A 17,818-nucleotide genomic window follows, 5' to 3' on the forward strand; every position below is an offset into this window, starting at 1 on the left:
TACCTGGAATAGCTCAAATGTTAGTTCCCTTCCCTCCCAAAGAAAAGTAGAGAACTCTTTATCTAAGATAGTGTATTCTTAAAGGAGTTGCTTTAATCAATGATAAGGTACTAATAAAAAAAGTATATTTAAAGTGTTGAACTAAAAATCACATATTTGTATCTATACTGATAGTCAGATTGTAACTGCATATGAGGAAAGATTTACTTGGATTTTTAAAAAATGACCACTGTGATTTTAAAAACAACAGAATAAATTATGTATTATTTATGTTTAGATAGCTGCTGGTCCCAAGAATAGTTCTAAAAGGATTAACCAGTTTGTATTTTAAAAACTGCACTTTACATAACTTAAAACTAATCACATTAAAACAGTTTCAAGACTCAACAAGCAGAGTTCAAGATATTCAAGTTTATTTACATAGGAAATTAAAATATTCTCTAATAAACATCCTTTACTTACTGCATATGCCAGAATAATGCCATTCAATTATAAGGGGGAAGAGAGTTTTTAAATGTTGGAGTTTATAAACTTTTATCTGAAGGTGCACTGTCTGGTAATCTTATGTTTAGAACATGATATTATAATGAGACTAAAATCCGTAAGAACTTGGCAGAACTCCGCAATACCCTTTACTACATATATTTTCAATGCACAAAACAGTCCAGGTCAGCTGTATTTGAACCTAATTCTAATAACGGTAATTGTATGGATGTGGCACTTATAAAAATGGCAGCATTGTGCTTGCATCAGAACATTCATTGGGAGTACTCGTCATACAGAGGCATCCAGTAGTACCTTTTATTAGGAATTACTTAAAGGCACAGTATGAAGCTAAAGGACTACTTTGGTATATGAACTCAGGCCAGTTACATTTTTCTTCCTCTGATATACTTGTATAACCTAAGGAGGTGTTGAATTGTGTTATGATACAATAAGGCCATCCTGTTATATCTGTGTTACAATTAAACAGTCCCAGAAAGTGAACCGAGTAATTTATTACAATTCTTCCTGCAATTTGGAGCAAAATTCCCCTCCATGTTCATGTGCCGTGGACAGCATTTATTTCTTAAAAGATTCTGAAAGCTGAAAAAAACTAGTTATCTCTAGTTAGCTTGTTGGAGAGAAGTTAATGATGACTTGAAGGGTGAGATTGATCTCAAAATGGGCTTGGACAAATTCCATCCATCACCAGCCTTCTCAAAACTGCAATGTCTGAGCCCTAACTTAACCTAATGAAGGGGGTGGAGGAAGAGAGAGGGAAATCATTTTTAAACAAGTTTAAGTGGCTCTTTCAAATCTAAAATACCTTTGGCTTCAAAATTCTGAAATGTTTGGATAAATTTATAAAAGACCTTGATTTAACAACGAGCTTTTCTTTCCTTTGGTTCAGTGATTCGAAATCCATCTATCCATCATTGTACATCCATCGTGTAGAGTACATCCATCATTCACCCTTGAAAATGGTCTTCCGGTAGCGAAGTACTGTCGCTGTTACCCAGATATTTAAAGCCAGCATGATCACAAAACGTATAAGAACTGAAATCAGTTAAAAGGAAAGAAAAAATATATATTAAAAAATACTGTTTTCACATTGTAAAACAATCACCTCCTGCTCTAAGTAGGCTAAATAAAATTTCACACCCCAAAACTGAAACTTAGAACTATGGATCATGAGAACTTTTGAACAACTTTGGTTCCAAATATTGCTGGAAAAATGATCTTCCTACCATGACTACCACTGGCCACTTGGCTTGACTTTATCTTAAATGTTTAATTTGGAGGAATCTGGCTCTAGCTGATAAGGAATATTATAACTTTTTAAAATCCCTTTACTCATTTTTAAGTTGCGTATAGTGAGTGGTGTCTCAGAACATTCCAAAGGTGGTATAATGCGTCTGTTTAGGTAATTCTGAAAAACTGGCGCAAACGTCAAAGCCTATTTTATACTGAGGTAACCATTAAAAAAAGTAATGACTTGAGCAACACTCCTGGTAAATAAGGTGTATGAGATTTAATGTATCTTCCTGGTTGTAAAACACATATATTAGCTAAACTGTTGTTGAAACGTTATCTCTAGGTATACTGATCACTTTCTGGAACAGCTGTCACCTTAGACACAAATCACAATTAGAACATTCTCAATCTGTTAAACTTACTCTTCAATAAGTAGGTTTGTTTTGTTGTTTAATTATGCTTTGACTCTCCTTTCCTTTCCATGCAGAGAATTCAAGTTCTGTGGAGAAGACTCAAGCCATCTTTCCCTTTCCCCACGTGAACCAAGTTTATGCTTTGACCAGAACACTTTTCATCCTCCCCTCAGCGCTGACAGTCAGCTGCCACCTCCAAACTACCACCTCCGGGAAGGGACGTTCTGCAGCAAGATTTCTCAAATAATAATTAGCTCAGGTAAAGGGTCTTTGGGCCAGGGACATATTTCCTGTTCATAGATGGGACCACCCCATCTGTTTTAATCATTTTCCAAAAACTTTTTATATGATCGATTTGGGAGTTGAAAACTCAGCCTAAGGAATTACTAAATTCTTTTTGGGTTAACGCAAGTATTTTCTCTTTTCTCTTTATTTCCCTTTTTAAAAAACAACAAAGACATGGAGTCAAATGATTATGTCACTTCCCAGCTTTAAAAAGCATTGCACTGTTGTGGGCAATTCTGTGAAGTCCCAGGCCACGTGGCCTCGGCACCTGCCCTCGCGTCATCAGACTCACTCCCCACGCGCTCACTCCAGGTCTCCTGGTACTCTCCAAGGCTAAGCCTTGCATCCTCTTTGCTCATGACCTTCACACATGCTGTTCCTTGTAACCGTCTTTCCCACCTTCTCCAGATCTGTCTTCTTCAAACTCATCTTCCCAGCTCCCTCCAGTTAGGCCAGGTTCCCATTAGGTGGCTCATCCCGTCTTCTTTCAAAACACATTTCACAGAATTTTTCAATAGTTAATTGTGTGATTACTTCCCTGTCCATTTCCACTGCTGGAGTGGAAGCTGCACAAAGACAGGAATTGCCCCTTGTGCATACTCTCTGGCAGCTACAAAAGTAGGTGCTTAATCCCACAAATGGTGACAGATGACCACTTGGGCCTCTTAACTTTATAGTCCAATGGAGTCCAGTTGATGGGTTAAACCACAGGACAATTTACAAATGAAGGAGGCACAAATGGCACAAAATTTAAAAAGGAAGTGGGCAGAAAAAGTTTTTGCTTACTTGTAAGATCATTGGTAGTCATTAAAGTTGTTACTATTCTTGCTGTAAAAGAAAATTTTTGGCAATAAATATCAACTCAGACATTTTGGTATTTAGCTAACATAAATACAGGAATATATGCTAACTATTCTTGAAAGATTTTGTTAGTTCGGAATACTAAATAGTACCATATTTCATAAAACATATCAAAGCCAGCCATGCTTCCTAGCCGAGTGGTTTTGAAGCTGGTCATAAGAGCAGAAACCATTCCTGGAAGGGAATTAAGTGCTGCCCAGGGAAACCCGAGCCCCCCCCTCGTCCTCCCCCCCCACACTGTGTGCCAACCCCCACCCCTCCCCCCACCCCAAAGCAACTTCTGAAAATCTCGTGTACATATTGAGCTTCTGGTTAGGCTACCACTACCCAAAAACAATGTTTTTAAATCACTGAACTCTACCCCCCCATTATTTTATAGAAAAAGGAAACCGAGGCCCAGAAAAGGGTATGATTTTCCTAAGGATCTAGTTAAAACTGTTGAATTCATTTTTTCTGGTATGGCACTTCACTAAGTAAACACTTAGGAAATTGCAGTGACAGTTTAAACTGACACATGTGACTTGGGACTTAGAGAGCATCACTACCTACAAAGCATGCCTTTCCTAACCCAAAACCAACCCATACAAAGCTCTCCCTCTGCCTAATAAGCTTTGTGCTTAGCATATATTGACACAATAGATTTCTGGTCTTAGCTTCTAACTAAACTAAGCCCCTGAAAGGCAGAGACCAAATCTTATCAAATGTTTTGTTGCCAATTTTGATAACCCAAGGATTTGACACACAGGCGCCCTGTAAATGGTTGTGGATTACATCAGCAATTTCCATGGGAGAGAGGGGGTTTTAAAGAGATGGAGCAATTCCATCCATTAGGAAGAGGGGCCAACTAAGGATTCTCCAGCAAACTCGTAACAAGACGTTTCATAAATACTAATGCTAGTTCCTGCCCCAAGGTGAACTGGGCAACAGTGACCAAAGGCAATTAGGGTCAGTGCTAAAAGGCACATTTCATTCATTTCTAACTCAGTGCTGAGGCTGTTAGCCTCATCAACCAAAGGGAAGTTGGGTTTAAAACCAGTTCATTTTTCCCCCATAAAATCAGTCCTCCATTTGTCATGTATTCAACAAATATTTAAGTATTTGTTAAGCAGAATGCCACGCAAAATAGATTGAAATGCAATACACGGTCTCCAGTTACAAGTTCCCAAGATCTCCTTTAAAAAATGTAATAAGCAACATTTAAAGATTAAAATACCTGAAGATAAAATTAGGGAGCTAAGAAGTAACATCTAATTAGCAGTTCCAGAAGTTAGAGTATATACATACTCCTACCAGCAACCCCAGATGAAGAAATGGGCCCTTAAGATAAAGAAACATGAACGAATATAATTAATATATTTAAAACTAGTAAATCTAATTAATGTGACAGCTCTGAAATTTTAAAGTGTTTCCACCTAAATATAACATATATGTATTTTAAGTAATTCTTTCAAGAATCCAAATGAACGGTGGAAATTCTAAAGTTGAGACCAAACTATGGCTCTACAAAAGCCCACTGGTGCAAATAATATTCATTCTGAAAAGCCAATGTTTGATTTGCATCTCTTTAATCTGTTATAAAGATTCAAATTTTTAAAACAAGTTAATGGATTCAATATAATCATCCTCGCGATGCTTTTCAAAGAACATGAGAGGACTGTTATTAATATTAGACCAGATTTGTGGTGAAAGGTGTGCTTTCACTTTTTTTTGGCAGCTGGAGTACATATGGCTCTTGCAGAAAAAGGAGAGTCGTTTGCATTCAGTCAGCCTTGTAAGTATGGGCACACTAGGAAGTTCTATCTGAATAGCTATTTGGAAAGAATTAAAGCTGGGGGTGGGGGCTCTGACACTCGGACAGCGAGTTAATGCACTCTCCTGGGTAGGCACTGGATGCCAGCAAAGATCACCCCAGCATTAGTTCGAGTTTTGTTCTTACCCGCACAGGTGTAGGAAGCGAGGCTCCAAGTGAGAGCGCTCACGGCACCCGAGTCCCTGGTCTTCCACAGGTACTGGAGCTGAGCAAACTTACTGGCCGCACTGATGAAAGTACATAAATTCTGTGTGCAGACAAAACACAAAAGGTAGGCGTCCCTTAAGTAACAAAGCAGAACAGCACCAGGTACTTACTGAAAGCGCTTTGATGCCCGATTTTCAAGTCAAGTAACAACCAATTTGTACAAGGGCAAAACTCATGTTTAGTGGAAAAAATGCAACAGTGAGACGTGTGTTTATAACCCACCAGCTCCACTGTTCAGTGAGTAACTAAACGGCCTGCAGGTAGTTTGAAGTTGACAGTAAGAAAGTCACTGCGTGGCCACAAAGACCTATCTATCCCCACCTGCCAATAAAAAAAAAGAGATGTAGATTTTATTGTTTTAGAGCCTGGGGAAAACCATGTTGCTTTGAACTGACAGGCTTGTAAACTCAAAGCAGCAAGCTGAAGCACGTGGGCTCAGAGTTCCTGGCTCCTGTAACGAGTCCCCGCGTGTGGTGATGACCCAGACCCTTGGTGCCCCTGCCAGGAGAGAGGTCACCCCTTGGCCAGCCACACTGCACAGCAGGCCCCACCTGAGCAGCGTCCAGCCCTGCCATCTCCCAGCCTCTTCCTCAGCTGAAACACCCACTTCAGCTGCCAGGTTGAGTAAAGACCCCAGGGAGGCCAGGGGGAAGGTGGGTGCCAGGCAGGCAGAAAGAGGAGCTGAGAAGTGTTCAGATTCTGGATCGATTCTGAAGGTAACGCTGACAGGATTTGCTGAGGAACTGGCTGTGGGATGTGAGAAAATGTCCAGAGTGGTTCCAAGCTCCAGGGTTTCTGGCTGTTAACTGAGATAAAGCTGCACAGGGGCAGGTTTGCTGGAAGACAGGGCAGGGCTGGCGGCCATGTGCCACTGGAGATGCCTGTGGTTGAATGTCGCCAGCAGAGTGGGCTGGAGCCTCTCACTGAAGAAGTTGGGAGATGAGGAACAGGCAGAGACACGGGAGGACCAGGTGAAGGGACGCCAAGGGGCAAGGTGTCCCAGACGGACGCCGAGTGAACAAAGTGATTCATGGATCTTATCTATGGTGTCAAATGCTACAGAGGTGCTAAGATGAGGAAAGAGAACCGCCACTGGCTTTAGCGAGAAAGAAGTGGCTGGGGTCCTTGACAGCGCAGCTCACTTATCTTCTGTCGCCCCAGAACGAAGCGCCATGAGGGGCGCACTTGTCCTGTGTTCTGCTGGGTCCCCAGCACCTGGAACAGTGCTGCCACATGGCTGTCACTCAGCGAGTGCTCGCTGAATGACTAAACCCTTAACAGAGCAACTTGGCAAATGTAACGACAGAGGTGACACAGGATAACATGGGAGGGGAGAAGGGGTGACCTGGACAACAAAGAATGATGGAGAAGGGAGGCGGGCAAGTGCCTGTGGTCAGGCCTGTGGTCGGCTCCAAGACGGGTCACACTGGGAGCTGGGCACAGCTGGCTCGGGTGACTGACCCCGAGCTGGAGACCTGTGAGGAAGCGGCTCTGGTGCCGTCTGGGTGACCTGGGCAGACTGAGGAGGGATGGAGAGGACGACCAGACAGGAACAGGGTCAGCACGGGCAGCAGCAGGAGTCAGGGTGGGTGGAGGGTGGGCAGGGCAGGAAGTGAGCTCATGCTCCGTCCACGCATGTCAGGGCACAGGGCCACGTTATAGCAGACTAGTGCTAACTTTGCCTGCTAGGTACTCCACCAGATTCGTCCTCCTGGTAAAAGCCATCGTTGGAATCATGAGGGCGTTCCTTTGGGGGCATAGCCAAGGCTGGACACTCAGCTGCAGAGGGCTAGGTTTTCCTGAGACCCACCAAGGAACAGGACTGGGAAGGACAGGGTGCTTAGACCGTTGCGGAGATCACTTTTAAGCACTGTAATCCCATCCTTCTGTGAATAAACTACGAGTGTGTGAATTACCAACTTAACCATGAAAGCAGTTTAGGGCTTCTGTGGAAAGGATTTCTCGGTCTGCACTCGTACTTGCTTTTGAAAGCAACAGGACCATAAACCTTCCGTAACTTGGGTTTTTCACAAATTCAAGCAGCACCGTTCCCTGTGGGGTCCTTGGGGTTTCTGCCCTGTGTGAGCTCTGAAGCTCTTTCTCCTCACTGTGGCCTTAGGACCCTCAAGCCAGCACCTTGTCCCCAAGGTCCCAGTGCCGGCCATGGAATAGGCACCAGAAAACACTTGGGGACAGCAACAGCCTGTGCTGGGTGAGGGGAAAAGAAAACTCCATTCTATGAACTATTAGAACATCAGTGTGTGGTTCGAACAGAGCACTCACTGAGAAGGGCACCGAAGAAACAAAACCACTGCAGCCTTTGACCTCTGGACCTGGTTCCTGCAGAGCCTATGTCCCCATCATCCCGGAATGACCTCCTTGGGCGTCAAAGCTCCTGCTGCTGCCAGCCTGATCACCCCAACAGCCAGAGCTGCACAGACTCCACCAGCAGGAGCAGCTACTGAGATCCTAGAGATGTTTTTGTAGGGTGGCCAGATATACCAAATAAAAATATAGGGCACCCAGTTAAATCTGAATTTCAAATCCACAACAAATCATTTTTTAGCTTAAGTATGTCCTGTGCAATATTTGGAACTCTACTAAATACTTACACTAAATACTTAGTTTAATATTTATACTAAAATATTATTCATTGTTAATGTGGTAACCCTACTTATTTGCTCTCCAAATGTCACACAGTTGAAACGTAACAGAGTCAAGACCACTTTCCAAGAGAGGGTCACAGACAAGAATTTGGGGAAGAAGGGGGTGAAATTCCTAAGTTGGATGTGGCAGGCAGTGACTTGTGACCACCAATTAGTCCTCCTCCGTTTCTCATTGGGTGGAAACGTTCACTTCTGTCACCTTGGAGAGAAGATCTAGGGTCAAATGCTTCCTGACCCACGATCAGAATCCTATTCTCACAGCATGGGAATTATGGGCTCTTAACCAAGGAAGGAAAAAAAGCACAGGGCTTATGTTTCCCAACATGGACAAAAAGGTTTGGGAGAGCAAACCTGGAAAAATAATGAGTAGGTAACCAATATGTAATTATGAACCAGACAGGAAGCTCTTTAACTTACACTCAGTTCTTCATTCTACTACCGTTACCTACCTCCCCGATCCGGTTCTCTATGGCCCCCAAAAAAGGAAGTGAAAAAAAAAAAGGTGCCGTACATTTAAGTGAGAATAATGACTTAATATTTGGAGAGCACTGTATTTTCTTCCCATTGTCTTTTGGTACAGCTGAAAACTGAGCAGGTTAAACACCTGATCTATCAAGTTCTTTGCAGGGCAGTGGCATGGAGAGAAGAATGACAGACTATCTCACACACTCTTTTCATACTTACCATGGCCAGGTCTATGACCCACTTCTGCAGGGTGAGGAGGAACCAAGACGTCACAAATCTTACCAAGTGCTAAGGAAGTGGCCTGATTGGCAGCGCCAACCCCACCCTCCCCCTTTCTCCCCTTTCCCTCCACCACACCCCCCTCAGTGCCCATGGAAACAAACCCAGACCACAGAGGTTACGCAGATGAGCCAAGTGGGGAATTGGGAGCGGCTCTGCTAGAACTTGTCAGATTTGGAACAGACAAAAACAGTTTCAAGTGAACACTTGCGAGGAGTCCAAAAGAACAGAAGCAGATTATGCAAGAAAATTACAATTGAACCCTGTGTTCACAAACTGTCCCTAGGGTTGGGAACATTCCAATGATTTTAACTTCTGGCTTAATTCCCGACCATGTAGACATCTCCAATGTCATGTCGAAAGATAAGCTCTTGATGAGAGAGGTCCAACATTATAAAGTAGGCATATCCTGCAAAATTGGTGTCACACACAACTCTACCCCTCTCCCACTAACTCCTGTGTAAAAAGGATCTAGTGGGGAGAGCAATCCTGGAAGACAGGAGGAATGCTATTTGATTTTTATCAAGCTCAATGATGTTGCAGGAATAGAGCCCAGCTAGAGAAGCTGAAGCAAACACAGGAGAGGAAGCGGCCAGGCAGTGAGGGGATAGCAAGCAGCCTCTGCTGTGACCTTCGACAAGCCTCTTTCCATCTCCCGACCTTGGTTTGCTTGTCTGCAACATGGACTTAACATTCCCTGTCCGGTCTACCTCCTCAATGCCTTGTGGCTCATCGTAGGGACCCAACAGGTTGCTGGGATTCTAATTAATAACATTATTGAAATGAAGGCACTGAAACAGACAATGCCCTGTGCTAACAGCCAGGAGAGTAACTCCTAGCAACCTAGTCAGCACCCGGTGCGTCTCACCGCTCTGCACCCACAGCCTCCAGGCGCTCAGGCCTGGCAGCACCCTCCCTCTTTCCTCTGCCCTGAAGATCATGTCACAGATGTGGCAGGCTTCACTGACTGCCAATCAAAGGCTTGCTTGGCCTTCTAAGGAGTGTGAAGTTCAACTAGCGATAAAGTAGTTTTTACGAAGAGCTAAAATGAAAGCCAGGCCGTGGGGACGTGTCTGTGTGATGACCAGGCCCCCACTGAGACTCCTAAAGCCTCAAGAGCTCACACGCTTCCACAAACAGGCAGTAAAGGAGCAGGCTGACCAAGTGTTAGCGACACTGTGTTAAATGCCAGACATTCTCATGACTATGACTTAAATACTTTGGGGACATTTTCAGGGAAGGAAGAAATGTCTCCCTTTCCCTAGAGAATAAAGCTGGACAATGTCGCTCTTAGCAGGGGTGCTTCTGTCGCTCAGCATGCCCAGCAGTAAGGTCTTAATGTGGCCTGTCTGGCCCCCGTAGGGCACCTTGGTCTCGGGGGGGAGACCACCAAGCAGGAAGGCACAAGGGCAACTTTGGGCTGTAGAGATATATTCGCTCAATGAAGTCTTGCATTTGGGATTCTTTTTAGTTTAACTGGTAAAGGGCCCTGCTGAATAATACGTACTATTAGCAAAAGCAGTACCCCGGTCCCATCCCTGACTCTCTAATGGCGAAAGGATACAGGGCGATGTATGGCACTGCCCGGTACACGTTCCCGCTGAAATGGAACACACAGAGCAGGAGGATGACATCTGCAGGGAAAGGCTTGGAGTGAGAGGGAGGACGGACCCCCAGGGCTGCCCTGGGCACGAAGAGCTCGGTTACCTTGTGCGATGAGAATGGGGTACTCCAGGTAGGTCAGCAGCGGGTACTCGTAGTAACACTGGTACCGGAGAAACACCAGGAACCTGGTGGGAGAGAGGGCACACCTGAACTGTGGCTGACCCGACACTCACCAAGGGAGGCCGGCCTCACCCAAGAGTACAGGCTTGTCTGCAAAACCTCAGAACTGGTGGCTGGAACCTGCAGAAGTCAAGGAGGGAGGCTGAGAACAAAAAGGATGGAATGTAAAATTAATCATCTCCACCATTTGGGGAGCGTCAGTACTGGCTGGGCTCTGGCGATAATACACACGATCTCTGCCAGGTCCCTTAGGATGGGCACTTACAAATGATTTTTGCAGAGGGCAATCCGCTGGATTAGAAGAGACCGGGGCTTCCAGGCCCAGGTCTGCCTGTCCCCAAAACTGGAAACCTGCCCTGGACACCTGTTCCAGCAAGAGCATAGCAGCTGCCAGGCAGGGAGCACCTACCTTGGTCTGTCCCTGCCCCCTTCCTTCCTCCCCCCCCCCCTCCCAGCTCCAGAGGTCCCCTCAGTGCCTAGTCCTTGCACAGGCATCACTCTTCGTGACCCCAGTCTGCACTTGCACCCTAAGCCCTGCAGAACCCTTAGACAGGCCGCCTCCCTCCCAACTTCCAGGCTCTCTGGTCCAGGGAAGCCACATTCCACCACCAGAGGGCTGGTTTTTGCTAAGGTAAACTGTTCAAGTTTTAGGTGACACAGCAGGATGAAGGCCAAGACCTCGCCTGTCACCTCCGGGAGGAGTGGTAGGGTGTGGTGGGCAGACTCCGGACTCTACAGACATGCCAGTCTTCCCTTCACCCTGCAGGGGCCAGCCTCGTCTTCTCTGCCCCTCATCCCCTCCCGGTCAACACTGAGGCCACTTCTGGCCAGCCACTTCCAGCCGGTATCCCCCATCCTCTGGGGCCCCTCTCTACTCTCCAATCCTCGCCATCCAGCCTGGGGGCCCCAATGTTGCAGTCATTCACAAACTCGTGAGGGGTCACACACCCTCTTGTTGGTGAAGCCTTTCCGCCCCAAGCTTCTCACTGCGTGGGCGCCTGGGGCAGGTCCCCAAAAGGTCGAGCTCCTCATTCCTACCACACCCCCAGGTCTCCTCCGACTCCCTCTCCTGTGGCTTCTTTCTTGCCCCAGATCCCGGGGTCAACCAACTGGGCCCCTCCACGGAGTGCTGGCCCTCAGAGCCCCCCAGGAGATAAGTGGGGGGCCTGGGCTGGGGAAGAGCAAAGCGGGGAAGACGAGGGGCTAGACCGCGGGATTGCATGTGCCAGGTTTTCCCACTAATTCAAGTCTTCCCAGCCAAGTTTCACAACTGCGATTGTGTTTAGGTCTAAATATGCAGTCAGGGCACCCACTCCGGATTTCTGATGGATGAACATGCTCTAGGAGCGACCTAGGTTCCTCTCTGCCTGAGTCCCACCCACCCTTCAATCACCGAATCCAGTCCCCCTCCTCCGCAGCTTCCAAAAAGCATTCCATTCTCCAAATCCTCCCACCCCACCCCCAAACGTGGAGCTTTTAAAAGCCACAAGGTCCTTAGAAATGTTCAACCCTCATTTTACAGGCGAGGAAACCGAGTTCTGAGACAGGGAGTGGGTTCAGGTGTGATGTACAGTCAAGCGCCACTTAAGGAGGGGGATACTGAGAAATGCATCCTTAGGCTATTCCGTCATTCTGCGAATATAGTCGAGTGTATTTCCCTAAACCTAGCTGGTACAGCCTACACCTGCAATTCTATGTGCTATACTTTTATACTACCGATAGGACAGGTTTGTTTACACCAGCATCACCACAAACCCGTAGGGTGCGCTATGACAGTAAGCAGCTAAGAGGTCACTAGGTGACAGAAATTTCTCAGCTCCATTTGAATCATATGGGACCACCATTGTGATATATGCGTCCATTGTTGATGTAAACGTTCTTGCGGCAGGCTAGACCGGAGGCTGCCGGCCCTGCTCAAAGGCCGATGGTTGGTTTTGTCACTGAGGGAGGGGGAAGGAGTAATGAATGATTCAGCTGGGTGTCAGTTATCTCATCTGTAAAATGGGCCTGTACCATCAATTCGTTACCACCATTTGCTGATGGACAACAAATAAAGGGGAAGCGAGTGGCCCGGGGAAGCGCCCTTCCTAGTCACTCCCCGCCCGGCTCCCCACGCCCCTACTTGTTTACGCGGGGGGCTCCCTGGCTCCCGCAGGCCAGAGGCGAGGGAGGAAGAGCAGCCCCCCGCCGCCACCCGGGTCCTTACCCCGCCAGCTCCAGCAGTAAACTCGGGAGGCTGAGGCCCCGCGCGCTGCGCGCCGCCAGCAGGGCGGAGATCTGGGGCAGCTTCAGCGCCGCGCACACACCCAGGGTGCTCCAGTTGCAAAACCCCAGCAGCTCCGAGGTCATGGCGCCGGGGCTCGGGGGCTCGAGGCCTCGGGGGAGCTGCTTAGCACGCGGCTGCGGGGCTCGTAGAGTCCTTCCGCCTTTCCTGGCCTCGAGTTCTCGCCTGGGCCCCGCCCGAGCCCCGGGACACCTAGCCCCGCTCGCCCAGCCGCGGTCCTCCCCGCCGGGATCCGCCGCTCCGCCCAGATCCCCGGCCCGGGCCTCGCCCAGCATCCGCTCCGCCCACCCCGGCTCCGTCCCGCCCTGACTCGCCCCGCCCTTCCCCGGGCCCCGCTCGGTCGGGCCCCGCTCCGTGTGGGCCCGCGCGGCCCGCGGCCGCAGTGTCTGGGTCCGCTCTCACCCCGCTTCCGGGGTCTGCCTCGGCTCATCCCCCCAGGTCCGCCCTCGGGCGGCCGTGCCCTGCGTGGGCTATACCCGCTGCTGACTCACTTTTCCGTGTTAAGCCGACCCGCGCAGTTCTGAGCCGGGAGAGAACCGCCTCTCCCCGCCCCATACACACACGTAGTACCCCTTTACCGCGAGTTGGGTGGGCAGAGACTGAACCCCGGAAGGGCAAGCAGGCACTCCTCGTGGGGAGATGGGCCATTTTTGTGGGATTTTTCACTCCCTAAAAGTGTTTTTCTTTGTTTTTCTCGGTAAGCATTTCAGAGATTAAAACTTGTAAGGATCTTAACGACCCAGTTTAGTTTATGCTCGTCCTCGCTTTACGTACAGATGGGAAACAGGCCTGGAGAAGCCTGAGGATTTGCCGCGGTCCTGGGCGGGGGCCAGAACCTCCGGGGCGGTTCATTTCCTGCCCTTTTCTGCGGCTGAGAAGGAGAACGCCCCTCCCCAACCCCGGGAAGCTTCCTCCCTGGGGGCTTGGGCCTTGCCATCCGCCATCCCCCCACACCCCCTTTTTCCGCCCAAGCCTTGCACTTCAGAATGAACGTTTTTCTTAAGGAGGTAAAATAGATTTCTATTGATAAAAGAAGGTAGCTTAGACGCGGCACAATTGAGGGGGTGGGGTGCATTTTACAAGCTCTCAGAATCTCCTGGGTATTAAGTCCAGGCTATGAAGCAGAAAAAGCCACAAAAAGGCAATGACAGAAACCACGATTGCTGGTTTTGTCCTCTGAACCTCAGCCAAGCATTAGAGGCTCCCCCTTTCTCCTTCCCGGCCTCCAGCCCTCACCTGGCCAACAGCCCCTTGCTCTGGAAGAATCCACAAGGTTTTGAGTACCTCGCCAAGGCTAAAGGAGACCAGGATGTTTAAAAGGAAACCTTTAAGAGGAAAACAAAGATGTGTGTGTGTGTGTGTGTGTGTGTTTAGTCCTTACCTTTTAGAGATCCTGAAATATTTACAGATGAAATATGATGTCTGGAATTTGCCTTAAAATATTGGGGTTTTGGGTGGGAGGGTAGAGATGTAGAGGAAACAAAATTAGCCGTGAGTTGATCATTTTTGAAGTCGGTTATGGTAATGACATGGGGGATTATGACACTGCATGCTCTACTGTTGTATGGGTTTGACATGTTCCATATTAAAAAGTTCAAAAGCGCAGGGGAGGGAGGGTGGGCACGAAGGGCTGTTGGCCTCATTTTAAGGTGAGGTTCTGAGCTCCAGGGCAGCGGGCAGCTTGCCTCATGTCACACAGCCAGCAGCAGCTGCAGTCCGTCTCCATGCCCGGCGCGATGCCCTTTCTGCTCTGTGCAGGCACACTGCCCTGAAATCTGGTGCCATCAGAGACTCCAGGTGGGCTTCATGACCCCTGCTCTGCCACTTAGAAAGTGTGTGGCTTTAGGCAATTCACTCAACTTCTCAGTGCATCTGTATTCTCCCCGAAAAAGTGGACCTACCAAAAGCTGCCTGGCGCTCATCGGAAGGCTGGCTGTCAAGGACTGGCACCACCAGCAATCTGTTACGCGTTTCCTTACTGGGCCTTGCTCTGACTGTTGCCCAGCGCTCCCAGGCTTCCCCTGGAATCAGCCATTTGCCTAAGGAGCCCCTCAGCCTTTTCATGACTAGAGAATGGTGTTTAGAAACAAAGACCTGGGACTAACTGTACTTGTTGTTCCTGAGGTGCCATTACTTGTGGCCTCTCAGGAGACAGAGCTTGGATACGTGTGTCTGTGTATGCATGTGTGTGTAGTATTAGTCAGCTCGGGCTGCCTTAACAAAACACCACAAACTGTTCAAATTAATTTTCTCACAGTTCTGGAGGCTGGAAGTCCAAGGTGCCCGCGGTTGGTTTCTGGCGAGACCTGTCCTTGGCTTGCTGATGGCCGTCTCCTCACTCTGTCCACACGTGGCTGCTTCTCTGTGCACATCCTGTCTCTCTCTCTCTCTCTCTTCTTATAAGGGCACGAGTCCTGTTGGATTAGGGCCCCACCCTTATGACCTCATTTAGCTTTAATTACCTCTTTAAAGGCTCTGTCCTCATATACAGTCACCTTGGGGGTTAGGACTTTAGCATATGAATCTGAGGAGGACCTAATTCAGTCATATATATATATATGTACGCACACATACTCTGTATATACTCACATACATTACACATGTAAGACAATCACACACACACATGCTGAACCAGACTCTTCCTTTTACCAACCCCCCAAATTTGCATGCACGCCAAGCTGAGAAGCATGACTGCATTCCTTATGGGACCCCTTCGTCAATACCGAGTCTCTTGGCCAAACTTTTGCCATGTACATAATGGACCACAGTGAGTTTGAAATGCTGCTCCTAACATCGATCTAAAATGCAGCTAATCTTCAAAGACAGCCAAATGGCTAAGTGCAGGAGTGTCTTTACTGTTGGCTGCTCTGAAGATTCCGTTGCATCATCTTATAAAAATTGAGTGGCCTTAAGAGCAGGCCACCCCACTTTCACCACAGCCCTTGGGAATGTAAGAGTCCACACTACTCTTCTTTGGGTCTCAGATGTCCATGCCTGGGAGGGAGCTCGCTATGGTAAATTCAAAATGAGTCCTGAGTAGGCCACCCAGACATGGCCTCCCGGAGACAATGGAATGTTCCGGAATGTATACAAGAAGAGTGTATTGGTGAGGGTTTGATTACAGACCACGGAATCTTCTTCTTTAGTTAGCTTCATTATTATTACCAGACATTAGGCTGAATCACCAGAAGGATGAGGAAGCAGATTTTAGGAAACATCTCCAAGGAACAACTTCCAGAACCTCACTGAACAATTGCCCTGGGAGGGAGCTGCTGTTGCCACCTCCACCACTGTTGTCATCGCCAGGAAAGCCTCCCATGCAGGAAGCTGCCACCACCTCTGCCCAGCTGGGGACTGACAGACACAGCAGCCAGGCCCAGCTGTCCCAGAAAGTCCCACCACTGCGTCCTCAGTGCTCCAAGAAGGACCCTGGCGTTTCTCCTTCTGCCTCATGAGTCTCCTGGGGGTGCCCCTGCTTGGCAGGAACTAAGCAGAGAAGTGCGACCGCAGGGGTGTCTGCCACATCCAGCCTCACTGTTGGCCGACTGTCACAGCTCTGGCTTCACGTTGCCGTGCCCTCAGCATGGGGCACAGAGACCATTGGGCATTGCAACTAGGACCTGGGATGCTTTGGTCAGAAGATATGATTTCTGTTTGTTATTCCTTACGGGATAGTAAGGAGCGGTGGGAAATGTGGAGGGAAAATCCAGTCTAACGGGTTGTTCTGATATGTTTGGGTGTCAAAGCTGGAGGTGGAGGGCTCAGGCCACCGCAGGGTCTGTGTGAGTTTGCTCTGAAGTCTCTGACAGCACAGCCCTGGTTTCCCACCGCTCTGTCCTTGGAGCTCCATGGGCTCTGTCACTCAGACCAGACAGCAGGGCTCCCAGTGCTCAGAAGATGTGGGAGCAGGAGAGGGCCAGGGACCCTGAAGAAGAAAGGGTGTCTGAGCTACAGGGCTAAGGGCTGGCACTGAGGGCCAAGACTGCAGGAAGTCTGGCAAAGACTGCCAGGGAGCTGCTGGCTACCAGGTTGGCTGTCTGTGACGACGGAGGGCAAAGCGCGCTCTCCTGCCCTCCCTGGCCTCTCTCCCTGCCTCTCCCAACTCTGCTGCCAACACAAGGAATCAGCTGTTCTTGGCCGTGGACCTTTGTTCATGAGTTTTGGACTCTGTCCTGTAGTGTCTGAGGACAGGGAGAGGAAAGGGAGCACACGTGTTCCGGCATCAGGCAGGGAGGGGAAGACGGCTCTGAAGAGAAGGATGCATCAGGCAAGATGCCGGGAACACAAAAGAGGAGCATCTCTGAGTCTCAGGTAGGCTGAGGTGTGATTTCAGCTGTTATTTTCAAGGGAAATCTAGGCCGTTGACTGAATGTCCCTCCAGGGTTTCAGTAAACTCAGCTAGTTCTCAGATACCCCTGCTGTCACACATGCCATGGGAATCACGGTGGCCTCTGCCCGGGTTAGATTACGAATCAGTGGACAATTACTGCTCGTAGGAAAAGCAAAATAGGGAAGTGAAGAGCTCTCTGACAAGCAGCAAAAGCTTATCGATAACCGCAGTGACAGCTACAGAAGCATCCAGAATGTGCGATGCCTGCTGTGTGCCAGGTGTTTGACTTTCATGATGTCATTCCACGGATCTGTTGAAGCAAGGAGGCTGTTCCCAATTTGAGATCACCCTGGTTGGACGTTCCTGGTTCTGCTCCATGGCGGTGGCTCCCCCTTCTCTCTGCCTGTCTGGGCTGTTTGTCCTGGAGGTGGCCGCAGGAGCAGCCTTAGGAGAGAGCTGCTTCAGCCTGGGTCCCAGCCCCCCTCCTGTTGTGGGGACCGTAGCCAACTACTGCACTGTGTAAGAGCTGCAAACCTGTGTGATGCGGTACTCACTGCACGCTCAGAGGACGGAATCTGGAGCTGTGATGTCCTTGGAGTCTCCCCTCCCCAACTTTACAGCTGTGGACCATCGTCGCCTGGTGAGGGGAACGAGCACGGTGAGTCAGGTGTGAGATGGGATCCTGGATGCGGAGTG

At 48.6% G+C, this 17,818-nt stretch overlaps 1 protein-coding gene across 1 annotated transcript; it reads right to left on the reverse strand.

Annotated features, from left to right (window-relative positions):
• Positions 1-391: 391 nt before the first annotated feature.
• SLC66A3 (solute carrier family 66 member 3) lies at positions 392-13,049 on the reverse strand. Its single transcript, XM_033125609.1, has 7 exons — positions 12,715-13,049; positions 10,431-10,513; positions 10,288-10,357; positions 8,664-8,721; positions 5,233-5,353; positions 3,222-3,263; positions 392-1,539 (listed from the first exon to the last, which is right to left on the reverse strand). The coding sequence occupies exons 1-7, from the start codon at positions 12,855-12,857 to the stop codon at positions 1,448-1,450; spliced, it is 609 nt and encodes a 202-aa protein (XP_032981500.1). The 5' UTR covers positions 12,858-13,049; the 3' UTR covers positions 392-1,447.
• Positions 13,050-17,818: the final 4,769 nt, after the last annotated feature.

Source organism: Rhinolophus ferrumequinum, chromosome 13, assembly GCF_004115265.2.
Source record: "Rhinolophus ferrumequinum isolate MPI-CBG mRhiFer1 chromosome 13, mRhiFer1_v1.p, whole genome shotgun sequence".
Lineage (NCBI taxonomy): Eukaryota > Metazoa > Chordata > Mammalia > Chiroptera > Rhinolophidae > Rhinolophus > Rhinolophus ferrumequinum.

Excerpts from the sequence above, each read along its gene's own strand:
- SLC66A3 (XM_033125609.1), bottom strand. The coding sequence starts at position 12,857 with ATGACCTCGGAGCTGCTGGGGTTTTGCAACTGGAGCACCCTGGGTGTG. Across the intron at positions 8,722-10,287 it reads GCAGTGCCATACATCGCCCT|ATTTGTGACGTCTTGGTTCC; the intron begins GTATCCTTTCGC and ends GCACTTGGTAAG. Across the intron at positions 1,540-3,221 it reads GACTACCAATGATCTTACAA|TTCTTATACGTTTTGTGATC; the intron begins GTAAGCAAAAAC and ends AACTGATTTCAG.